The 27,521-nt window shown below is 41.6% G+C and overlaps 1 protein-coding gene across 1 annotated transcript in view; it reads right to left on the bottom strand.

Moving 5' to 3' along the window:
• Positions 1-27,521, bottom strand: part of WSCD1 (WSC domain sialate O sulfotransferase 1) — a 189,214-nt gene that overhangs the window by 5,076 nt on the left and 156,617 nt on the right. Inside the window, exon 6 of the mRNA XM_088449456.1 lies at positions 16,770-16,947. Within this exon, the coding sequence (XP_088305582.1) occupies positions 16,770-16,947 (178 nt within the window). The remainder of the gene's footprint in view (positions 1-16,769; positions 16,948-27,521) is intronic.

Below are 27,521 nucleotides of genomic sequence, written 5' to 3'. Positions count from 1 at the left end.
GGACTTGGAATGTAAAGGACACAACTTGCTTGCATAAATGGATGGCATTGACTAGTCTGTAGACCATGAATGCTTTACTTATACTAGTAGTAACTCAATTTACAGCTTTGATGAAATGTGGCTTAGTTGGCTCAAATGCAGTTATGCTCTGCAATACCAGGAGGGAAGTGATAGGTGAAGATCTCCTGGAGTGCCAGTGTCAGTTTCTGATCTATTGTAACTTTCTTCAATGATTATGGTTGTATAAAAATCATGTTTTTTCTTTAATTTCCCTGCTAAACAATTTGGCAACTTAAATCAATATCTATTACAAGTTAACAAACAACATTTTATATTCATGATTCTGTTTGCCATGTTCATGTATAATTTACTTTACTCCAAATCCCATATTTTTGTACCATGATTTTGGGAGGTTTTTCTTTCATACTGTTTAAATGTGTATATAGTATATACTATGGGTAAAACTTTTTGCTAAAAAATATGAAACTCAAAACTAAATACTGTATATATTAATCCCACTGAATGAAAAAAAAGTATGGAGAAACTGAGAGCCCTTAGTGTGAGAGATGTTTACGTCAGACATTATATTGCATACTCATCTCTTTCTCTCTCTATATATATATATGTATATAGAGAATACTATATTAGAGTATATATATATGTATATATATATATATATATATATATTTAGCAGCAAAGGAACGGACCGGCACTCTGCTTGACTGAGGGCAACTTGCTCCTGTGCCAGCTACATAAATGCATAAACGTACCAGGAGAAAGCAGCACTAGGAGTCTGTCAAAAAAAGTTTAATTGTGATCCTTCACAATATCACAGCCAACGTTTCGGGGCTATGTGCGCCCCTTTGTCAAGGTGAAGAAAGAACAGAAAGCTAAAACATTCTTACCTTATATCCCCAAAGAAGCCCAGACGCCGCCCGGGCCTCCACGTGACGTCGGGGTCCCGCTCTGATGACGTAGACGCGCTGCGTGATCCTGGTAACCTAGGCAACCAGGATGCTAGCGCGAGAACGCGGCTGGTCGTCTTGGAAACGATAAACAAGTGAAACAAAGGCACCAACGTGACACCGCTGTATCGATTAAGATACAGACTAGAAAAGTTAAAAGTTAAAAAGAGAGGAGGGTCCATTGAATGTTATGGTGAAGCAAAATAATTATGTTGAAATACAGTGATCATCTGTCACATCATAGACCAGAGTTGGAAACCAAACCTGTGTGCGGAAGGGTATAGAAACCGACAGGCGTAAGATAGCAATCATAAATAGAGACAAAGACATAGTACAAACAAAATGTAGTTCTTGTGCATATTCACAAAGCTAGATTCGGAAAAGGGCACCTGGCTCGTACAAAATTAAGTGCAGCACAAAAATGTCGTATGCACTAGAAATACTCGTATGCACTTCCTCCTACATAGTTTATTTGATCAGTTGTCCCTGTCGTCTATACTATGTCGGAAAGACTACCAGAACCATGAGGGAGCGTATGGCCCTGCATAGCTCAGCTATCACAGGAGCTCTTACCGGCAAATTAAGTGACCAACCTGTAGCCAGGCACTTTGCCGAGATGAAACACAACCTTTCGGATCTAAAGCACATGGCTATAGATCAAGTACCCAAAACCATCAGGGGGGGAGATAGGGCTCTACGACTTCTTCAAGTTGAAGCAAGATGGATTTTCAACCTGAACACTATCAGTCCGGCAGGACTCAACGAGAAAATCGCTTGGAACGTTTTCAATTGATTCATTTTTGCTATTGTATCCGTCCCTTTTTTTCCCTTGCCCCCTTTTCCTCAAGTATTTCTAGTGCATACGACATTTTTGTGCTGCACTTAATTTTGTACGAGCCAGGTGCCCTTTTCCGAATCTAGCTTTGTGAATATGCACAAGAACTACATTTTGTTTGTACTATGTCTTTGTCTCTATTTATGATTGCTATCTTACGCCTGTCGGTTTCTATACCCTTCCGCACATAGGTTTGGTTTCCAACTCTGGTCTATGATGTGACAGATGATCACTGTATTTCAACATAATTGTTTTGCTTCACAATAACATTCAATGGACCCTCCTCTCTTTTTAACTTTTAACTTTTAACTTTTCTAGTCTGTATCTTAATCGATACAGCGGTGTCACGTTGGTGCCTTTGTTTCACTTGTTTATCGTTTCCAAGATGACCAGCCGCGTTCTCGCGCTAGCATCCTGGTTGCCTAGGTTACCAGGATCACGTAGCGCGTCTACGTCATCAGAGCGGGACCCCGACGTCACGTGGAGTCCCGGGCGGCGTCTGGACTCGGGCACTTCGGCGGGCTTCTTTGGGGATATAAGGTAAGAACGTTTTAGCTTTCTGTTCTTTCTTCACCTTGACAAAGGGGCGCACATAGCCCCGAAACGTTGGCTGTGATATTGTGAAGGATCACAATTAAACTTTTTTTGACTCCTAGTGCCGCTTTCTCCTGGTACGTTTATATATATATATATATATATATATATATATATCTACACCTTCATACATAAACACACACAGTAAATATCTCGAGCAGCCCATTTAAGCATCTATCACCTGTTTCTCAATGCACACCTTTCAACAATGGAAAGTTTGTAATTGGGACAGAGAGTGTGGTCATGATATCTACAGGGAACATGCATTACTTGACTGTAGATGCCCTTACTGCACTTGAGTTGCACTTAAAAACACCTCTTGATGTAAAGGGCCTGCAAGTGCTTATGCACAGTAAATCAAAGTACAATTATATCTTCAGGGTCGTACTTATTTTCAGCTTAAATAAGGCCCTACATACAGTAGCTACAGTATAGTGATATTTCTATGGAGATATTAACGTTGGCAAAACCTACTTTTGTTTATTTGATGGAGATGACAATACCATTCTACCACTTAGAGCATGAAATCCCAAGCAGTACTTTATTCTGACAGTATTTCCTGCCTTTCCCCACTTTGCAACAGCTACCATTGGTCAAACACACAGTAAACCTGGCAAAAGAGAACAGTGATGCAATGACATGCCACTTTTTTATAATGCTCACCTCATACCGTTAGCAGATCATGTTATAAAGTCAATCAACTTCTTCAGGCATGGGGTGATACAACATTGTAAAAACTAATCTCTCCTAACACCTTCTTCACTTGTGCTGTGAAATAGTACCACAAATAAAAGAGAACCTGAACCACTACAAAAGCTTCAGTGAAGGCTCCAGCACAGTGAAGTGTAGCGCTGTGGCTGCCGTGTCTAGGGCCACATTAACAATGGAGTAGGTGGGACAACAGCCCCAACCATCCATATATAATTAGGCCAATCACAATGACAGCATGATGATAACCACACGGTCGGCCATAATTCTTCAATATTAAAATAGTATTTTTATCTTTCTCACACAATAATGCATTTGTTCTACATTTAGATATTTCAGAGACCTTGCGACAGATAGTGTAGAGGGTGAACACCCCTACAGGGCACTAGTCATATCAATACAGTGCATCATCTGTGGCCCTTAATCATTACACCACTTCTGCACAGTCAAGTATCTATCATGGGTGGTATGTGGTGCATCTAGGAACGGCCAAATTGCCACTGTGACTGTGCCTGTGCACATCCCCCTCCTCCATATTTACACCCAATGGTGCCATCTTGATTTCTTTGGAGATTTACTGACGCCTAGGAGGTAGTTCCTTGCTCTCTTTAGTACATGTGCCATCTTCCTGACTATGATTTACTACAGACCGCTATTGCGATAGTGTATGCAGATCGGACGATTGTTGTGCGCTGCGCATGCGTAAGAATCGTAGTGCGCTTGAACATCCACAGAACTGCGATTGCACTGCGATTATGCAGCTCACACAAAGTCATCACAGAGTGAGTTACGTGAAGTCAGCATTTGGGGGGTGGTGAATGTGGAGTGCTCAAAGAAACACAGGCGTACCTGTCTGTTTGAACATCGTTGCATAGGCGTGCATAAATTAGCCACTGTGACGGCATACACAGCTTGAGTAGTTACTGCGTGCGATGAGGGTTAGCAATTTCTGAGTAAGGTCAGGCCTGTTGTAGTTGTGCATGAGGGGCCAATGTTACTCAATGTTCCTGATGTATATGCAGAACTGCAAGGTGTTATGGATGTGAGATAGCGGTAGTGGGCGTCTCTGTGTTGGCTGTGCAATGGCTTTGCGTTTGCATTCATTAGCATATTTTCACAGCAGATCTGTGTGCGTAATCGCAGTCACGATCGCAATGGAAATCCATTGTGAATCAGACCCTATATCACCAGAAAGATGGTCCCATAAAAACCAGGTATGAGGGGGGTGCTGCATACGGGGGAGTGGGCTGCTACGCATGGGACCTCATAGCTCTTAAACTCTCCTTCTGATTGGCATTAAAAGATGTGAAAATTGCAGCACCAATAGCATGACAAGTTATTATGCTTTCCTCTTGCATTAGAATTAGAAACGTAGTTCCTAAAGTCATAGAGAAGGTGGGTCCTGGGTAGGGACCCTCACTAAACTGGAATGGGAGGTTGTAATATGCTATTTATTTATTTTTTAATTGTAGAAAATGGTGATTATCTTTAAAAGGATTATCATCTAGAATCATAAATATTTGCAAATATATTAAATATTTGCATATATCATATACTGTATGTATAATAGAGTACAGACTGGCAGATAAACAGACAGAAATGTGTTGGATTTCTAGATCATTGCCAAATGATAAATCCTCTGATATCATGAATCCTACCAATCAATGTGCCTTTACGTGGTCTTTCAAGGCATTTATGTTTGTTCCTTTTTGGGGAACATGTAGATTTTTCATCCTCAGCTGCAAAACAAATGAAATATTTGCTTTTAATAATGTCTATAATCTATCTAGCCCTGGGCTCGAGAGAAGCAGACAGGCTTAGATGAGATCACAAGCACCTGGTATAAAATGTGTGCTGTTTGCACTACATATTTATCAGTGCATTTTACAGTCTATACTAAAAATTACATTCAGAGAATGGACTGCTTCATTAGGGTCATCAACACATCATTGCAAAACGATGAAGCACATTTTTATGTTCCAACATGTTAGAACAACATGACACTTGTGACCCATCGAAATTGTTTATTAGTGAATTCATTGTTTCTCCCAGCAGGAACAGGAACCCAGCTCAAACTCTTCTGAATTCATATGATCATATAGAGAACACGTACAGTAGCTATGCCTAAGGATGCATGAATTATTAAATAGTGCCACTGTATTCTGGGTGGCTCTGACTTGTGTTGGTGCATGGGTATATCATCTATGGGAAATATGGAGGAGATAATATGCCATCTAGTAATAATTTAACAAATCAATACTTTTGATGTGAGGACAAAAGCAAAGTATGTACTCCAAATACATAGGATAAAACTTAATATGAGATCCCGCTACCATCTCTGAGGTCAATCTAACTCTTGTACACTATATGCGTCTGATTTTGGGCTGCACGCAGAAGGGGCTGCATCTTTTTGCTAATGTTGCAACCGATTTCTTTAAAACTGAGAAACCCATTTGCAGCGTCTTGCGGCAGTGCAAATCCATCTCTGTGCTTCTTTAGGTGTACTATCAGACCCACCATCCAAACTTACACCAACTCTTTGGCAGGTGCAGTTTCACATTGACCAACTGCGCTCATATTGGCACAGTTCACGACTCTGAACCAGGTCATATATCTCTTATCTGTTGGAGGTATATTAATTTGAGACTTAAAAATCTTGGATAGCAGTAACAGATGAGCATCCTCTTCAGATATATTCAAATATCAGGACCATAGAGGAGCCACGAACATTATGTATAGATGAGCACATTGGGCCAGACTCTAAATCACACGCAGGTTCGTAGGTGGCCACACTTGAAATGGGAATGGATTTCAAAATGAAATGCTTCTGTGACTATATATTCACATCTTCATGTATACACATTGCACCGTCCTACTTTTCCATATGCAAGAGTAGACCTGGGGTCACACTGCTCAGTGCTCTGATTCAAATCTGTCCTCAGTGCAGTGATACAGCCCAACATACCTGTACTCTGTCTGTGTAGAATTAATCACACTAATCGTCCCTCCCCACTACTTTCCTCACCACGCCCTGTCCTTCTACCAACCTTTAGTCCTCTCCATCTGGATTCTGTTTCTATTACACAGCTCTAAAATGACAACACTTCACTGTCTGCAATGTGCAATAACTGCAGGGTCCGGTCACAGTCTCCAGCATTATTTTGTTTTATGGACCTCACCTCCATCCTCCCGCCTCTGCTGCTGCTCCTGCTCCATTCAATTAACAAGGCACTTCTGAAAACAGGGCTTTTCAATGCTTTATCATATTCAAGAAGCCCCTGCTTAGTGTTAGAATCAGTTCCCCATACACTAGTATCGGGAGAGCGATTCATAGAAGAATGGAAAGCTCAGCTTTTCTTTCCTATGCTTTGTAAAAAATTGCCATCTCAGAATGGCGTAAAGAGAAAGAACAAGCCCCTTAAAAAAAGAAGAGCAAAAGAAGTTGAATACTTCACTGTCTGCACCCCGTCATTAGCACTCGCTTTGCCCTCTTCAGAGACCAGCGATCATTATATCATTATGTATTATATTGTCTATGTAATAGACAATATAATACTTTATATATAAATTTATACTACTAAAGGGAGCATGGCACATGCTGGTACAGTCCGTCCTCTTCCAGGCCCTCATCTGCCCTCCATCAGTGCTGAGTAGCATCAGTTTTCTGTTCCACACTATATAAGTTAACTCAGAGGTGTAGCATGTGGTCAGGGTGCCCAGAGCACGAGTGTGTTACCGCGCCTCCCCCCCCCCCAAAAAAAGTGTGTGCTATATAATATAACTGCTATATATATACACATACTTACATGGCAGGGTCACACATACATATAGGCAGGGTCACACATACAGGTATGGTCACACATACATACAGGCATGGTCACACATACATACATACATACTGTACATACATACTGTACATGCATACTGTACATACATACAGGCAGGCAGGGTCACACATACATACATATAGGCAGGGTCACACATACATACAAACATATACACATACAGGCAGGCAGGGTCACACATACATACATACAGGCAGGCAGGGTCACACATTCATACATACATACACACACATACAGGCAGGGTCACACATTCATACATACATACAGGCAGGATCACACATTCATTCATACATACTGTACATACATACTGTACATACATACAGGCAGGCAGGGTCACACATACATACATATAGGCAGGGTCACACATACATACAAACATATACACATACAGGCAGGCAGGGTCACACATACATACATACATACATACAGGTAGGCAGGGTCACACATTCATACATACATACACACACATACAGGCAGGGTCACACATTCATACATACATACATACACATACAGGCAGGGTCACACATTCATTCATACATACATATATACATACATGCATACATACATACTGTCGAAGCTGAATAATTGGCTGAGACAAGTTCAGTTTAAAATTTAATCGCGGCGACGCCATCTTGCGAATGGCCGCAAGACTCCATTTTGGAAATGAGATCGCAAGACACCATTTTTTGGGTCAGCGTCAATTCAAGTTATAACTCAGGAGCTAAGAACAGATGGCAATGTTTTTGTTAACCTTCCAAGGGCAACTGGAAAAACAAGCTTTCTGAGTAAAAGTAAATAAGAAGAGACAATGGGTATTTTTACATACAAATTGGGAATCCCTGGATGCAGATAAAGTATAGTTGTGGCAATTGTAATATAATATCTACACAATTGGATTTGTCTGAATCCTAGACAGGATGGCCCCAAATTCCACGGCTTGAGGTGGTAATACATTTGAATTTCACACAAGAGTCTGTGAGAACAAAAGAGGTTTTGTTTTCCTTTGAACACACAACAGGTGGGGGCCTGCTGACAGAGGGCATGTAGAACTACAACCCTCAGCCATCCACACTGCTGGATGTTCACTTCGTGTATGAGAAATTATGCACTTAAATCTCACCCATTAATAACTAGCGTCCTTATATCAAACCCCGAATACTCACACACTACATATTTGCACACAAGGTTCCATTAGCATCAAATTGTATGATTCAAGTTGGTTAAGTTAGTTTAAATGCTAAGAAATAGAGGTTTTTGATATCTAAGGTATTATACATGATAAGCAAGGTGTGTTTGGTTTCATTCTTTTTACAGAATCCCGGTGTTATCGGTGGAGAGATCGCATCATGCAAACTCAAGTTACGGATCACAGAACTTACAAGCAACAAAATGTTTAGTTGATGGAATGTTACAGGAGGCATTACCAGGAAGACTCCGGCTGTTAGAGGCAGGGAAAGTCTATTTGAAACAACCTGTTAAATGTGTCGTTACATATGCTTCTCTGGGAACCAATGAGATCAGCAGGAAGTTCCCCCTTTGTCCTGTTTCAGTCTGGGGGGGGAATAAATACATGTGTCCGAACACTGGTTTATCAGTTCATGCTGAATTTTGGGTGAACTGAGGATATCTAGTCAGAAGTCTATCTCTGGGTCCAGAGGCGCAGCGTATGTATAACCGTACTTGGGTCTGTATTATTTCCTTTTTACGCCTAACTTGTGTATGTATAGATTGCGTCTAAATGACTGTACTTTTACCTGAATAATACTTGTGCATTGGAAACACAGATTCCACTTCTGTCTTTATTTGCGGTTAAACTGCGTACGCAATTAGCGTTCTGTTTAGAGGTTTTAGGCAGGGTTTTGTCTTAGAGGTTCTAGGAAGGTGAATCTTAGAGGTTTATAGGAAGGAATATATTAAAAGGTTTATTGATGAATTCTACAGTGGGGGCTCATCGGTTTATCACACTATCTGATACACGATAACACTCGGTCAGTTCTCTCTCAGCAAAAGGGTGGAGGTGCCTTTTGAGAGACGCATTAGTCTTTCATTACCACAGTGTTGCTGAGAGCGTACTGCCGGTTATTGTGTAGAGTAAGCGCTGATCAGAATCCAGGGACAAGAGAGGAAACAAAAAGTTATTTTTCTCTGTTGATAGAACCTTACCTTTAGAGGGGTGCTGCAGTATTGAGTATGCGGCTGAGACGCATTTTTGCGTACGCAGTTAAAAAGTCATTATACGCTTGTGTGGTAGTCACATAATTGTGTATGCGGCCGGTCGCACAATAAGCGTATACGCATTTCCGGTTCTGCTGCCACGTGTTTGAACAAAGCCATTGAGGTTTAGATTTCTTTCTATCTACCAATATCTGGGTTAAATGTTTATTTTCTGCGCAGAGAAAAAGTGTGTAACAGTGTGTGTATTGTTGGTAGGGGTAATTTATTCCCTAAAGTTAAGGGTACCGTATGATCCTTAAGGGCTAGGTGCAAGGGTTAGCCTAGTCGCTCGGTAAGCAGCTTTACCGTTCTAAACACAGTAGCAGGTGTACATGTTGTCTTTGTTGTATAGAGGTGCGAGAGAGTGGCCGACATACAAACTCTCATAGGTTTGGAAGTTACCTTACTAAAGCTTATCCGGGTCTGGAAGTTGCCTGTTTCAAAACATATCTAGGTGTGGAAGTGGCCTTACGAAATCTTATCCAGGTGTGTGGGCGCCGCCGACTTAAATCGTTCACAGGTAAGTGAAAGTATCTTGATTGTCTTTCACCAGTTTAAATTTTTATTGAAAATCATAGGAGTTGTCTCAAAATGGGAGCCACGCAAATGGTAGAAATGTTAAGCAATGATGTGCTGCTAATGGAGGCTTGGATCAGCCCGTCGTATTATGCATACTAAGTACGGTACTTATGTAATAAGGTATTGTGATATATGGTTTAATATGACGAGAAAGAGTGTTAGACCGTTTCCCAGAATTGGTAGTTTTGACAAAAATGTATTAGATAATGTCCAGGATCACATCAGTATGGTGCGATCCCGAGAGAAATAGATTAAGTATTTTGAATGTTTAAAAATATGGCAGCATGAAGGGGATGCTTGGCTTAAAAATGTGCAAACGACGCAAACTAGCGTTGCGAACGCATTGCCAGAAAATACATCCGTGACGCTGAGTTGCAATACGGGCGAGCTGCAAATTGGCGTGCACGGGCGGCAAAGTAGCGTCGTGGAGAGTACTGCCAGCAGTTCACGCTCACCTCCCCCACCTTATGTGGATGGAGGTGCAAGTACGGTTACCAAAAATACCAATAAAAATGTAACAAGTAATTTGTACCCCCTCTTAAGTAACCATAAAGAAAATGTTTATGATGTAGAAGATGAGCCTATTGTAATGTCTGCCATTTCCCATGCTGTACAAATGATAGATGCTGCATCACCACAATCACGGGTGGTGCCGCCATCTCCATCGGTAACAGCAAGGGAAGTGTTAATACACTCGGCACCCATTGAGGAAATTGTTAATACCATACGTGGCAGCAGCAGATTAAACCCCCAGCCAGGTAACCAGGTCAAAGGTAGCAACGCTGCCGGTATGCATCCCATTCGGACAATAACTGTTCCAAATGGAAATGCAGATGCAAATGGTGTAGTGCCCACGAGGGAAGTAGTAATGCATTGTCCATGGACAAGAGCAGAACTGAATTCCATCATAAATGATTTCCCCAATCCCAAAAAGGAACTAGCCAAATGTCAAAGATTTTTGAGAAATTTGGGTAGTTCTCATGAGCCCACTAATAAAGATTGGCGTGTGGTGTTAAGGGCCTGCCTGCCACACAATAGCAACGTGACAAAATTTATCATGGACTGTGTATTGGATGGCGACGTTCCCTTAACAGACCAAGTAAACCATGGTAACATTTCCCGCATTGTGACTCAATTGGGTGTATATTTTCCAGTAGTAGTTAACTGGAACAAAATCTTCACAATCAAACAAAAAGAGAGTGAAACTGCAGAAGAATATTGCGACCGGGCTCTGCAGGCTATCACCCAGTACACTGGGATAGAAGATATTAAAGATAGCACTCACCACAGGGGAATGATAGTCACGGTACTCATGGACAGTCTGAAAGACGATTTAAAGACTCGGGTTCAGACCTCACAGCCTGGCTGGCGGGGACTTACAATAGATAACCTCATAGAGTCTGCCATAGAACATGACAAAAACATCTCAAAAAAGAGGGAGACCCAGAGTGAAAAATTAATGGCTGTCAGTATACAAGCTCTGGAGAGAATGACGTTAACATCACAGCCAACCGACACACCTGCACCCACACACACACCTGCACCTGAACAATTACACGTCCTCACCAATCCCACACCACAGCAAACACATCCTTACCCCACATATCATACACAACCACAGGTCCCATACTCATAAACCCCACAATATCCTTACCCTCCCTATCCTTACCCATACCCACCACCTTTCCCTCTTGCTCAAATCCCACAACAATCTTTTCATCCACCCCGTTCAAAATTATGTTTTAACTGTCACCAAGTGGGACACATAAGTAAGTACTGCAAAGTGAAGAACACCACACAGGAACACGAGTTTCCCATGGGTTCATAGGTAACCACAGTATCTTCTCCCAGGCCTTATATGACTGTTTACAATCTTTTCAACCTATCAATGGATCTGTTCTAATGAAAAATGTGGACGATTTATTGTTGTATTTTGGGTCATGTTTAAATGATATTAAACTGTTTTGCTTTATCTCCCACTCATAGGACACAAGGTTGCTAAGGATAAACGGCAGCCATGCCAGGCTGAGGTCGACTACTCGGAATACTATCCAACCCAGTGGCACAGGCATTATTTAGAGCAGTAGCTATTGATAACAAGATTTAATTGCAGGAACCTGTATGCAGATACTATATCCCTAGAATTATTAAAAATGATAGGGGGACTTATTTTATAGGTGACGTTTCCAAGAACATGTGTAAGATGATGGGTAACAACACTGAGATTATCCCAGATTGTCTTTTCCTTTATTTGCCCCCCTTTGAGATACTGTCCAAACAGGCAGCCTCATGTGAAAATATGATAATGAAGTTACTGTGCAGGGTCTCACGAAGATGAATGAGAATAACCGAAATTGAAAGTGTTATTAACTAACATGTCTAATGCAAACTGTCATGATGTCAAAATCTGGAAGAATTTGTTATGATCCAAAATTTTTTTAGCTCAGGTTGTTTGACTGATCGGTGGAAAGGTCCGTATCTGACGATACAGCATCCTCAAAGGGTGGCCGGGGAAGGTACGTGGGTCCATTCCACTCACTATAGGGAGGTTAACCAACCGGTGGAGATACAAGGCAGAGACAAGGCCGATAACGTGGACCTGTCGATTGCGAGCTTGTGCCGGAAGGATTAAAAAGGTGACGGTGAGATATCTGAGCTAAAGAAATGTGTAGATCAGTGCTTCCAGCAATGGAGTGGTCTGCTGTGGTCATCCTAGTTCTTTTTCTTTCCAGAGTTTTTGTCATGATGATCTGTTTGGGGATACTCAGTGTCTGTGATAGGGGACCGATAAAGGAGATGTGAGCTGATGGCGGAGCTGATGGAGTGGAGTCAGGAGGAGTGCAATGCCAATCAGGGGAGTTTCTGACCAGTCTTAGTATGGTAATTGTTATGTTATTTGGGAAAAATACTTCCAAAAGTTATGACCCTCACACATGTTGAAATGCTGGGTATAAATAAAAACACACCGTCACCATATCTTCACACACAATATGAACACAGAGGCAAGAAAAATATGATACCTGGTGATATGCATAAAGCCGCTCAGTTAATCAGTGAGACAACTGGCTTCCAAGTTTTAGTCGCCCTGGATCCCACCAGAATTGCTAGGGGTACATTAAATTTTAGATATATCCAGGAAATTGCTAAATTAATAGATAATATCACCGAGCTGTACGATGACACATTCAGGTACACAGGGAGAGAATTGCAAGCGTACAAGAAAGAACTAGTGCAACACAGGCTAGTGTTGAATTATTTAACTGCTGTTACTGGAGGGTATTGCGTAACGTTAGCCACCCAATTTGGAGTAAAGTGTTGCACTTATGTCACCAATGATACCAGCGACCCTAAGGAGGTGATAGACCAGAAGATGGATGAGATTCTGCAGCTAAAGTGGGAATTTCGTAAGAACCATAACGCATCAGTGGCTGAAGCATAGGAAAAGATAGAAGGATGGGTGTCATGGCTGAACCCAGTGAAATGGTTCTCGGGTCTAGGAGAGTGGGTCCAGGAAGTGGTCGCCAGCGTAGGCAAATTCTTGATCCCTATACTGATTGTCATCATAGTAATTGGCATATGCGTCCGGTGTGTTCCTATTGTGATGAAGTGTGGAAAATGTGAAAACAGAGTGAAACGAAGGAATGAAACTATGATGGTGGTCAGAAATGATAATATGTATACCGAGGTAGATACAGAGCTGCACTACAACCCTGAGCTAGGAAGTACCATCATTTAAATGTATAATATTTAGACATGCATAGAAGATGTTATTGAAATGTTATTTATAGAACACCCAGACAATGTAAAGTCTCAAATTCCCCTTCAAAACTACTGTTATAAGACTGGTGCATCCCCACATCTGTCACATGATCTCCCAAGATCCACGGTGAGCGTATAATATTAGTTTTATGCCCCCACCTAGAGACACATTGTTGATGGATTAAGAACCACCTTGTGCCATCCCATGATAACACTAAATAATATGTGAATGTAAGCCCAAAATAAATTTTTATAGCAGATTGTGATAGCATGTTGTTTGCTATCAAAGGGCTGACTGTCAAAGCTGAATAATTGGCTGAGACAAGTTCAGTTTAAAATTTAATCGCGGCGACGCCATCTTGCGAATGGCCGCAAGACTCCATTTTGGAAATGAGATCGCAAGACACCATTTTTGTGGTCAGCGTCAATTCAAGTTATAACTCAGGAGCTAAGAACAGATGGCAATGTTTTTGTTAACCTACCAAGGGCAACTGGAAAAACAAGCTTTCTGAGTAAAAGTAAATAAGAAGACACAATGGGTATTTTTACATACAAATTGGGAATCCCTGGATGCAGATAAAGTATAGTTGTGGCAATTGTAATATAATATCTACACAATTGGATTTGTCTGAATCCTAGACAGGATGGCCCCAAATTCCACGGCTTGAGGTGGTAATACATTTGAATTTCACACAAGAGTCTGTGAGAACAAAAGAGGTTTTGTTTTCCTTTGAACACACAACAGGTGGGGGCCTGCTGACAGAGGGCATGTAGAAATACAACCCTCAGCCATCCACACTGCTGGATGTTCACTTTGTGTATGAGAAATTATGCACTTAAATCTTACCCATTAATAACTAGCGTCCTTATATCAAACCCCGAATACACACACACTACATATTCGCACACAAGGTTCCATTAGCATCAAATTGTATGATTCAAGTTGGTTAAGTTAGTTTAAATGCTAAGAAATAGAGGTTTTTGATATCTAAGGTATTATACATGATAAGCAAGGTGTGTTTGGTTTCGTTCTGATGCGTACGCTTTTTACAGAATCCCGGTGTTATCGGTGGAGAGATCGCATCATGCAAACTCAAGTTACAGATCGCAGAACTTACAAGCAACAAAATGTTTAGTTGATGGAATGTTACAGGAGGCATTACCAGGAAGACTCCGGCTGTTAGAGGCAGGGAAAGTCTATTTGAAACAACCTGTTAAATGTGTCGTTACATATGCTTCTCCTCTGGGAACCAATGAGATCAGCAGGAAGTTCCCCCTTTGTCCTGTTTCAGTCTGGGGGGGGGGGAAATACATGTGTCCAAACACTGGTTTGGCAGTTCATGCTGAATTTTGGGTGAACTGAGGATATCTAGTCAGAAGTCTATCTCTGGGTCCAGAGGCGCAGCGTATGTATAACCGTACTTGGGTCTGTATTATTTCCTTTTACGCCTAACTTGTGTATGTATAGATTGCGTGTAACTGACTGTACTTTTACCTGAATAATACTTGTGCGTTGGAAACACAGATTCCACTCCTGTCTTTATTTGCGGTTAAACTGCGTACGCAATTAGCGTTCTGTTTAGAGGTTTTAGGCAGGGTTTTGTATTAGAGGTTCTAGGCAGGTGAATCTTAGAGGTTTATAGGAAGGAATATATTAAAAGGTTTATTGACGAATTCTACAATACACACACACAGGCAGGAAGGGTCACACATACAGGCAGGGAGGGTGACAGACATAACTGGGGTACGTCTCTCACCTTAATGTGGACCCTGCAGCTTCTTCCTTGTCGACATGCTGCTGTAGCCCTGGATGACTTCGTAGGAGAGGTCACTATTACTGAATAACAACTTAGAACCACTATATATTGCATCAATATCATGCAATATACAGATGTGTACACCTAGCGTCAATACACCATGCGGCACTAGATGACTGGCACGAGTGAGCTGCCAGGTACTGTGTGACTCTGCTAGCACCAAGCATCTTTTTCACCTGCATCTTAGTCACAATGCAATGCTTCTAAGAGGCACCACGAGACTGCACTGATTAATTTTATTTGCGACAGCTGTATACCTTATGCATGATGACATGACTGTCAACCTAACATAACACACCCTCACTGGGAAATTGTGAGCTGTATCCAGAAAGGAGTACTGCTCAAAACTCCCCAAAATTCATGAGTCTCTCGAACATTGCTGAAGTGTAGGAAAGTATGACAAAAACACATCTTGTTTTTATAGGGAGAGCTGTCCTACACCAACCACCAAGAGAAAGAGGACAGCAATATACTGTAGTTTTTATCAACTGTTAGCATAATAGTTTTCTCTTTTAACAAAACAGAATAATCCTGGTGCCAACAAACACCGGTATTCCAATGAACCCAAATGCAAAAACTCTTGCACACCTCCTGACTTTTCTATAGTTTTCTCTTTCACATTTGTTTTACAGGCCATTTCTCATGGGATTTGGTCAATATCCCAACAGTCGGGATGCTGGACGCTTAGATGCCGGCAGCGGAAAATCGACATCTGTCAGAATTCTGGTACCGGCATCCTGATGGTAAGTACTGCGGTTAAGGAGAGTGTTAGGGTTAGGCACTAGGGGGAGGGTTAGGGTTAGGCACTAAGGGGGAGGATTAGGTTTAGGGTGTGGGGGAGGATTAGGTTCAGGTATCGGGGAGGGTTAGGATAGGGAGAGGGGGAGGGTTAGGATACTGACCGACAAGTGTCGGTATCCTAACCCTGTCGGGATGCCTGCACCGGGATTCTGAACAATCAGGGAGATTGCTAGACTCTTCAGGGTGTCATTTACTACTATTTACTACTATTATTACTTTTTTAGGGAATCAACCTATTTCTCATATATCAGTTTACTTTGTAATTTAGTGAAATGTATTGGCAAGGCTTTGTTTTGCTAACTAAAATATAAAAACTCTCGTATATTGGAGCATATTTATTTCACATTGAAGCCCTTGGAACATTAGTCACAAGAGACACTAAATTTAGTCACAAGAAACTAGTAAAAATAAACCAAATTTTCATTTACTAATCTTCAGATCTCTTAGTTTATTTCTAGAACTTATGGCAAAGATGAAATTGTTTGAAATAATTTTTATGGTCTGAGTTCCTACACAGTGCCTGGGTCACTGCACAAAGCAGGAGCAATTTAATAAAATATACAGTACCATTCTTCTTTATTCCTATGTAAGCTTAAGCTGTAATCATCAACTCTAGTCTCAAAACGATAAAAATATAAAACTGACATATCACCTTGTATAGGAGTTTGGTACACCGAATAGTAACTATCTTCCCTTAGGACTTCTGATCCACTGCTGTCATTCAGGGACCCGGCACAAAGAGAGTCTTCCAAGTGTTCAAAAAGGTTAAACTGAACAGTAGGGTAACCACAGAAGCATTCCGGCCATCGCATAATCGCCAAGGGATATTCCTGAGAGGACACAATAGGAACATACATGATTAGACAGGAAAATGCCTGTTTAAAACCAAAGATCACTACTTGTTTCACATGCAATGGTAAACCAAACAAACACTCTTATTTTTCTGACAATAATAAATTGGCTGGTCTGTATTTCAAGGGGTTAATGCTTATGACGCACTTATGGTAGCCCTGAGATTGAGCAATTATGTTATGTTTGCAGCTCCAGAATAAATTATTTTGGGGCATGATCAGGGTGATTTGGAGTGCCGTTTTCATGCCGTTACAGCACCACATTGTGGGCATTGGCCACAATTGAATCGTCCCTTTAGAGTTTTATAAAGTGATGAAATTGCAGCTACATTTTTTGTGACCAATATCTATACATTTTATTTCTGTCAACAGGGAGTGTAAAGTAAAGATAAAAACATACTGCACGGGCTAAGACCCTAGAGAATTATTCTGTGAGAGTATGGGAATCAGCACAACACCCTGCTGAGTGAGATGATGGATCTCTATCACTGGTAGATTATACATGTACTCACACAGAGCTGTTAATAAGTGGAATATTGTTTACTGCACATTAATATGCAGAGGTTCCATTCACTATCTCTCCACAGAGCTCTTGTCTAAACCTGTCACCTCCTCTCCCTTAAAGCTCACAGTTAGAATGTAGAGGTGTGTAAATGTTTCTTTGGAGAGTAAAAGCTCTCAAGCTTAGACGTGTCTTGGAGTAGAATAAAATTAGATGTTTTGCTTCATTTATCCATCAGAAGGAATCGGCCAAGAAAAAATATATATTTTATAAATACACCTTTAAAGTCTAATTTCTTATTTGTGAACATATACAAGATTACCGTATAATCATCTCAGCACACTCCTGATGTTATTTTATTGATGATGCATTTCCATCCAGCACACCAAGCAGGGGCTTCCAAATCATATTAAAAAGCTGTGGCATAAAGATGGTAGGGCAGGATCAAAATTACATATTTTGGTCAGCACTAAGCATTTATGGAGGTATGTCTACTTCAGGTGTCCCCCTGTAATGAAAAATAGGGTCCCAAGTGGGTGATGACCAATACAGGTAAGAGGGTTGGGGGACCACCCTATATAGGAGGGACAACCATAAGCAGTTATGGAGAGGTTGGTACTGTAGGAATAGAACTGTAGTAGTATTGGGGTTAGAAGAAGGGACACACCATACACATATGGAGTTGGGAGAAACAGTTATTGGCAGGGCTGGAGTGCTAATCTGGCACTTCTGGCCAGACCCCAGAGGAAAACAGCTGAGTATCAATTAAGCAAATTGATTGTTTAATTGTTACTCAGCTGTTTTCCTGTGCCTATAATAAAAGGGGGATTTCAGGAGCCTGTGTAGCCCATTAGAGATATGCTTCTGAAGAAGCTGGATATCAATTTACCAGCAAAACGCGTTAAGCGTCTCCATAATCGCTACATTCTTTGGGGAACAACTTCATCCATTCATCTTGGACACTTTGACACAATGTTTGTTATTGGGACATCTGCATCAATTCCACAGGATAACAGCTACAAGTGGATCCTATCCAGTCTTTACTCTGTGTTAATACCAACAGGATTTGGACACATGATAAATTCATCTGGACTGAGAATTAAGGACACTCCACTTTGTAATTATTTGCTTTACCATTTACATGGAACCAACATTTTGTCCTATAACTAGTGTCTATCCATTTGGACTAAACAACTCCCCTAGTAGCGACTATACCTGACAATATTATTTTTACATCCAGCAATTTGCTTGTGCTTTTTATTATTATATATTATTTCATATTTTTCATTTATCAATACTATTTTTACTATATTGTAATGTAATAAATGTGATTTTAATTGAACACACATCCATATGTGAATTTTATACAACAACTCTATATAGCGCTGGTATCTATTATATGGGTGAATGTGAGTGTGACTGAGGGCCTGATTCAGAGCCGGACGCTCTGACCAGAGCGCTCGCTCTGAATCAGGGCCATCCTACCTAAAAATGGAGCGGCCTCTTGGACGCTCGCATAGCTGTGGGTTACCACCCACAGCTTATGCGAACGTCCATGATGATGGTCGCGATGGTCAAGACCATCGCGACCATCGGGCTTGCGACGAGACCCTGCGGTAGGGTCTCGTGGCCGCAAGCCCTGGAGTGATTTTGGCTCTATCAGAGCCAAAATCACTCCCACTGACATCACTAGTGATGTCATTGGGGCCGGACCCAGATGGTAGGCGTTCCCATGGGAACGCCTCCGTCTGGCAGCCACGCCCCCGGCACGCCCACCAAAGGGGGCGTGCTGTCAGTCACCATCGACAGCACGGCCCCTTTGGTGCAAGACCCGAGCGACAGCTTGGCTGTTGCTATGCGTGTCTCGCGCATGCGCACAACGGAGCTCCCTCCGTCATGCGCAAGCACATTAGGGCACCATCGACCCGCTTGCGAGCATCCTACGCTCGCGAGCGGGTCTGAATTAGGCCCTGAGTGTGCATGTATACTTTAAGAAAATTTTACTTTCACAGTGGGTGTGTTTTGTGGTTATTTTAATATTTATTTTGAAAGTGAACTACAAATACCAGTGGGCCCTTAATGCCCCGCATGCTGGTAATTATGGTTCTCCAAGAAACATCATGCGGGGGAGGATTTATTAAATACACTTTAACACAATCAACCCGGCACCCACCGGCCAGGGATCTGGGGATAGCCCCGGGCTATCAGTCCAGGCCTGGGGTGCCCTGGAAAGGGGAAACCCCTTTATTGGGGGTCCTCACCTCCCCAGGGACCCCTGGCCTTGGCTGACTAGCGGTTAGATGTAATGCTTTGGCCAGCAGACCCAGTGAAAGGATTCCCCAGCTGTGGCATTGCACCCCTGCTAGAAAGATTCCGGTGCTGGTTATGGAAAAATACAGGGGATACCTACTTATTTTGACCCCTGTATTTCCACAACAAGGACCGGCTCAGCAGAGCCTTGTGCTGGTTCATAAAATACAGGGGAACTGTACACATTTTTTCCCCTGTATTTTAAAAACCAGGACAGGCTCAACAGAACCTGGGGCTGGTTATGCTTGTGTGGTGGAGGGGGGTGCACATAATTTTTTTTATATTTACTGTTTACTTTTTTTAATACACACAAACATGCATGGATCTCACAGATCTGTGAATGTTTCTGTGTAAGTCGGACGTGCTCAGGCTAGACTAGCTACCCTGAAGCAGGCCGGAATTGGTGTGAAATACCGCCGGCCGCATGGCCGGCGGTTCGATTCCCGGCAGCCCGACACTGGCACAGATCCCGGCATCGTGAGCCCGACAGCGCTGGCAATTTCGATCGTTGTAAGGTAAGTATAGACTAACCTAACCCCCTAACCCTCCTTAGGGGTGCCTAACCCCAACCTCCCCCCCAAGTGCCTAACCCTAATCCCCTGTAAGTGCCTAACCCTAACCCCCCCCTTCCCCGCTGCCTAAACCTAAGTCTCCCGGCGTCGGTGAAATGAGTGGCGTCTACATCTAGATGCCGGGCATTTCACCCTCGCCGGGATATGACAGTCGGGAAGCTGGCTGTCGGTATAATGTCAGCCGGCTTCCCGATTGCAACCCAGCAGGTCTGCTCATTTTACAAACTCGGACCCTATTACATTTACCCCATGGAGTTAGACAGTGAAAATGCCTTTTAAGAAGCTGCCTAATGGTAGACATTATGAAATGTCCATCACTCAGGGGAATAAAAGCTATCTGAGGCTATCATAGAATGACCAATAGGTTTATACTCTGCTAGTTCACCGACTGCTCTGTACATTGTGGTGAATGCATTTAGCTGTGCATACCTGTGGTGCCACAGCAAGGACATCATTATAATTGTATTATATACTGTTTGAAGCTTCTGGGTAACTCCATAATTTTTTTTATAAATATAATGGCTAGAAGTGAAATGGGCATTTTATAAAATAAGAGTAGCACTTTTAGTAGACTAACAAATGAGTAGACAGTAACATGGGACGAATCTGCTAAAATGGCTCTGGTAAGCATAAAAAATTATCACCAATCAAGCATATGGGGTCTAGTTACTAAGCAGTGTTAAGAGACAGAGTGAAAAATGATAAGAAAGTGATAAGGTGCCAGCCAATAAGCTCCCAACTGTCATTTCACAGGCTGTATTTGAAAAATGACAGTTGGGAGCTGATTGGCTGGCACCTTATCACTTTCTTATCACTTTTCACTCTCTCCTAACACTGCTTAGTAAATAGACCCCTTAGGGGTCTATTAATTAAGCCTTGGATGGCGATAAACTGAATAGATATAAAGTACCAACCAATAAGCTTCTAACTGCCATGTCACAGGCTGTGTTTGAAAAATGGCAGTTAGGAGTTGGTTGACTGGTACTTTATCTACATTCACTTTATTTCCATCCAAGGCTTAGTAATTAGACACCTTAATTTGTTGCCAACTAAAGTGGTTAATAATAATTGGATCACAAATTAAACATCTAGCTCTGTCTCTTGTTTTAATATAGTCCCTAAGACACATAATAAAACCTATATGCTATCCCTGACATTCCAATTGTGTTTTACTTTATCACAAACACTATTTGTTTATCTTAATATCCAATGTTCAATTTTTTTAGGATTAGTTTGATTTTTTTAGTTAGACTTTCCGATTGTGCTTCTCTTTCTTTTTTGCGGCAATGTCGCCTTCGGTTTCTGGGCGTGCTGAAGCCAGTGGTTGCATCCTTGTATGCAGCTTCACTGGCTTCAGCTGCGTGAAATCCCCAGCCATCCTGAGTCACCTGATGACGGGTGGTCACACGGAGTGATCCAGTGCTGCGTCCTTGGATGAAGCTGTGGATCACAGATGTAGGCAGGAAGTGTCTATTTACAAAAGATGCCTCCTGCGGCATTACTATATAATAATAATAATTATTATCATTATACTGCGCAATAGCGAACAACTCTGAATCATGCCCGAAGTGGCTGAGCTCACAAGCACTTAGACATATGCACAGTTACAAAACACTGACCAATTTTGTTAATATCGGCATTGCGCCCGATAGCAGAGGAGCAGTGTAATCATAGTATCCCTTTTATAATGGACAGCAGCCCAGGCTTGCACTTTTTGAGGATACCAGATAGGGGGACATGGCCACACAACATTTTGTACCATGTCCTAATTGAAGGAATTTAAAAGTAGATATAGGTGAGCCAAATGGGTCCCGTAAGGCCGTAACAAGTATGGGATGAGATCCAATCTCCAGCAGACTTGGCAGAGAAATGTATTTCCAGGCAAACTAGAAGAAATGTAATGTAAAGCTACATACACAACCGTGATATATGTAACACGCAACAGTAACACATATAATAATGTGACACATAGAAAAAAACACTATAGAGAAGAATAAACCAATCAGTATTTCAAAGTGAAAAATAAAGGTTTATTTCATTGAAAGCTCTGGTACTGATTGGGTACGATGTTGGACTTTGATGTGATGTTACACTTTTGCACTGTGCACCTCCTTAAAAAGTTTCTGCCACTCTTCACACTGAGCTGCACTTCTGCTTTGCAGAGGTTGTTGCCAGCTGCTGCGATCAGGCGTGAACCTTGACGTGTGCCGGATGGATCATCAATGGCACTTGTGCAAAACCAAAGTATTCAGCGGTGCGCCTCTGTGATTCTTAAATCACCTCCAGTCTGCATACTGCTTGTTTATTTGTCTTCAAATATTGCAACCACGTTTACTGTCCCCATTCCATCTACATTTCTGATGCAACAAACTGTGCAGTCAAATAAGTCAAGAGCATTTTCCCATATCCAATAAAAACGCAAACATCTGTAATTTTACATTTCACATATCAAAGAAATACATTCGGAAGGAAGTATTTACCAATGCAGTCTTCTATTTACATTAAATGCCAGCTCCTAGAAAATGCCTTCTGTAATGATTATTTTACTGAGACATTTCTATGCTTCAGCATATACAATATATACAGCAGTAGCTCACTTTCACATTTGTATGCCCCAGGTCTAGGCAGAATGTGTCACAAAGATAAAAAAGACATATAATGGATCTTTTATATTGGATTTATATTTGAATTGAAACTGGAATAAAAATGTATTTTTTTATCAAGACTAAAGTGTTATTTACTACACTAATGGATGTATCAGAAAAAAAATATGAAGGCCCGCTTCAGTAGCGTACGGAATTGTGATTGCAGCTGCGATTACGGATGGAATGCAGCCGCAAAAATACGCTAATGCTTGTCAAAGCACAGCCAGCATAGGGACGCCCACTGCTACTTTCTCATATCCGTCCAACCTCGCTCATCTGTATATATATCGGTACTATTGACACACATCGGTGTGGCTTGTATGCAAGCGCAATGGCGAACAATTACTCAACCGCATCCGTAATCGCTATTGTGTACACTACTGAATTCGGCCCACAATCCGACAGCAGTGGTTACCAAACTTGGTGCCATGAGATACATGCAAGGTGCCATGGGTTGGTGGACCAGGACCAAACCAAATTATTTATGGTCAATGTGATGTGGCAAACCCAGTGCTGGTGGCTGCCAATCATAAAATATGTGGACAAACAGAAGTACAACGCTGTACACCACCACATAACGGAACCCAAAGATGGCAGGCAAGCACAATTTACTTAAATTAATAATTGTCGCTGTTTTTTATCAATAAGAAACTTCTGGCCTAGGGATGCCATGAAAAAATGCTGACACTCTAGGGTGCCGTGGTTCAAGGATAAAAGGGAGATACTGTATGTAGAGACAGTTATTAAACAATAAGAAAAATTTAGAACTAATTATCGTATACAACACATGAATGAGCTTAGCTGTTTAAAATACATCAGTGAAAAACAGTTGCACCACTATAATGGTAAGCAATATATATTCATTCAGTGTCTGTAATTTATACGTCTAATCGTCTAATAAAAGTAAAACAGCTAAAAGACTACAGCTTAAATTACCAAAATCCCACTAGGGAAACATAAGAATGTTCAAAATCACCTAGTTTCACAGTTATATCCCCTTTCTCTTGAAGTGGACATGAGAGGATTTGAGTAATAAAGAAAGCACTGTTTAATTTGATTATAACAAGTAGGAAATACAACGTCGAACGCGCAATACGCCACTGTCTCCTGCCTTGCAGTCATTTTGAAAAATTATTTTAATAACATTTTTGATGCTTGATGTTTTTGTGGGTCATGACTCAGGAGTATGCTTGTATGCTTAGATTCTATCCAAGGAAAATATGGAAAGTGGAAAATAATAGTTACATAATAACTAAGCACTTTTTCACCAGGATGACTAGAAACACATGGTAACAGCTTCCCATTATTGTTACAAAAAATAATTACAAGGGTTGTCCCTGTTTAAAGTTTTAACATCTGCCCTCTATTTATATAATAGTTAATTAGTGGGGATCTTATCCTGAGTAATTTGACAGTGCAAAACACTTACTCTACTGCCTGTATTGCTTGAATAATTGCAAAAATTACGTTTTATTATTTATGAAAGAAAACAGAGCTATAATTTCTCCATTTATCAAGCTCAGCAGTCGGCAGGTACAACCAGCAATGGCTACCCCATGGAGCAGCTACTGTAGTTAGGGGCACCGAGAGGGGGGGGAGCGGGTACTAATTACCCAGGCCCGGGCTTGTTGGAGGGGGCCGGTAGGGGTCTGGGTCTGACGCCAGCCCTCCTCCCTCTTACCTGTCAGCAGCCCAGCACATGCTGCTGTGTACTGGACAGCAGTCTCCTCTCCTCTGCCTGTGGGGAGAGTGATCACACTGATAGTGAATCCCCCCCTGGATATACTTAGGGGCTCACAGCAGCGTAAACTCCCTGGAATTGCACTAGGCTGAGGCACTCACAGCGCCCCCTTTCCCAGAGTGCAACGCCGCAAAAAGGTATTTTTTTCTAAGGGGGGCATGGTCACACCCCTGTTAGTAATGGGGCCCAACCCGGCTCTCTATGCCCATGGCCGTAGTTACAGCATGTTTAAGAAATATAGTAGTGGTACTTATACCATTGATTGTCCTATCAGTATATCTGGATGGCAAAAGTAGAAGAGATAACAAGAAATAAATGTTTTGTAATTAAAATAATGCATTTGTTATTACTAAAAATATATTACAATAATAACTTTAAATATATAAACACTATATATATATATATATATATATATAAACCCATTTTTTTAAATGCTTATCAATAGAGATGATTAAGTTTTCATATCATTTCCAGTCCAGTGCATTCATAAATAGATATCCTCCACTTTTTCTCTTCCTTTATTATTGAACTGTCTCAGCAGTGGCGCCACGCAGGGTAAGGGGGGAGGGGTGTGGTCCTGAGTACCTAGAAACTCCCCCCTCCTGCCCAGCCGTTCCATTGCCACATCGATTATTATTTTTCTTTGTTGAGAAATTTGTCTCCATCTGGTCTGGCTACTCTCTGAGCTCCTAATGAGCTGCGATCAGAGACGCGCGGCAGCTCCTCGTAGCCACGCAGATGGCCAAGTCCAGGGGAGCTGCTGTGGTGCAGTGCAGCTCCTCCCAGGCAGCTCTCATGGGACTTTGAGTGTCATCATGAACTGAAATGAAGATAACTATAGCTGAGAGCTATTGCTGTATCATATTCAAAAGGAACTAAATTATTACTTTTGGTATAACAATGGAATGTGGGGAGGGCTATGGCCTTGTGGCTCCCTTTAATTATCCTGTATTTGCCACTGCTCAGGATACCAGGCTTGCACCTCCTGACCTCTGTACTGTACATCCGCAGCTGAACATATATTGTATTATTATAAGAACTGGTGCGGGTATCTTTTGTTTTCTCTTACATTACTGATTTTTCACCCTGGCATGCTCCATAGGTGAGCATAAGCAATTTTGAGCAACTAGGGGCAATTCAGAGTCACATGCATCTCAACCACCTCTCCACTTGCTGTTGAACGAGTACAACTGGACGGGAATATGGCATTCATACATAGACTAACGGGGAGATTCATCAAAGCTTGTAGAAAGATAAAGTAGAGAAAGATAAAATACCAACCAATTACCTCCTAATTGAAATTTTTCAAACACAGCCTGTAAAATGACAGTTATAAGCTGATTGGACCAATCAGAAACAGGGGTGGAGGTTAGTGGCTGCCGGCAGGCGGGTCTAAGGTCCATCCAGTCAAAAGAATAACAACCATCGTATCCCACTTGGCCATCGATAGCGGAGAACCACTGGCAAAACCATTGACCGTTGTGAAACTATCGATGGTCGGTGGCCATCCCTAGGCTGTGGCAGCCAAGCAAGCCATTGGGTTTGAAGGCCAGAGGCCATACCTGCAAGAAGCAGGCAGCACTGAACCATAATTTTGTTTGTTTTAACCTGGACAAGCTGTGACCTTTTTTTGACCACCCAAATATTGCACCACTGACCACTATACTAAATAAAATACCCCCAAATCTCAAAACAGCCTTGCAGCTTAAGGATACATGACAAACAGCTATACATGTTTTGCAAACCTTATAAATACCCAAAGAGTGAAATTACGCCAGTACCCATTGTGCCCTGTAGTATATTTAAATTTGAAATATGAATTCAGAGGTAGAATCTGAACTGCTGAACTGAATTGTATCCAAGAATATTAATGACTTTTTTTTTTTTTTTACTACAGAAAAGATTGAAAATTATCTTGGGCAGGACATCTTTAAACCAGCATGACTGTTTACCCTGCTTATACTTATAAGTTTATTATCATTCATAGGCTACTGCACCAGGTAATCTAACTTTCATGTTCTGGAGTGCTGTGATCAAATGTGCACCACGGAAATCCCACTGACACACGAATCAGACTGATCCACCGCGGATAAACTGGATAATTCTCTCATCTCTGGTGACAACCTTGAGATTTCAATTAGACTTTCAAGAATTGCTGGCCTATCTTAAATAATAGAAAAGGCAACTCGTCTGCAACCTTTCCATGAGGTCTATCGAAGTTATAGCTTTTATGATTTTCTGTTTTTAAGATACAGTATATGGAGAAATTGGCAAATGCTCAGACATGGTTCTTCAGTAACAAAGCTCTTTTCCTCTGTAAGTTTGATATTGTCTTAAGTTCCTATTGCATAATCAATAGGGGGTGGGGATTACATTTTTATGCATTGCCTGCAGCACCCATCTAAAGTGACAATTCAATTGTTTGTGCTGAAGGGGGCGAGTGCCACGGGCACCCTTTATTTCTGCTCGTACTCTACTGAGGTGGCAAGCAGAAATCCGCAAAAAGTCATGCTTTTGGGCTCAGTAATTTGCATGGGGTTAGTCGCTTTCCACTTCTAAACCTGGGGCATTTGGCCAAAACATGCGCGTTAAGTAATAGGCACCCATCAACTTGCACCCACCGGCAAAAACAATTGAATATCGCCCTGTCACTAGATGGGAGATGGGGCATGTGAAAACAATTGTCCCCCTCACTATGATGTTAATGTAATAAAGAGGAACAATACTATACAGTAGATCATATGTTTGTAAACTGAATTAAACGATCTATTAGATAAAACTAC

This window comes from Taudactylus pleione, unplaced genomic scaffold, assembly GCF_031769625.1.
Source record: "Taudactylus pleione unplaced genomic scaffold, aTauple2 ptg000485l, whole genome shotgun sequence".
Taxonomy (NCBI): Eukaryota; Metazoa; Chordata; class Amphibia; order Anura; family Myobatrachidae; genus Taudactylus; species Taudactylus pleione.
This window is presented reverse-complemented; position numbering and strand designations above follow the sequence as displayed.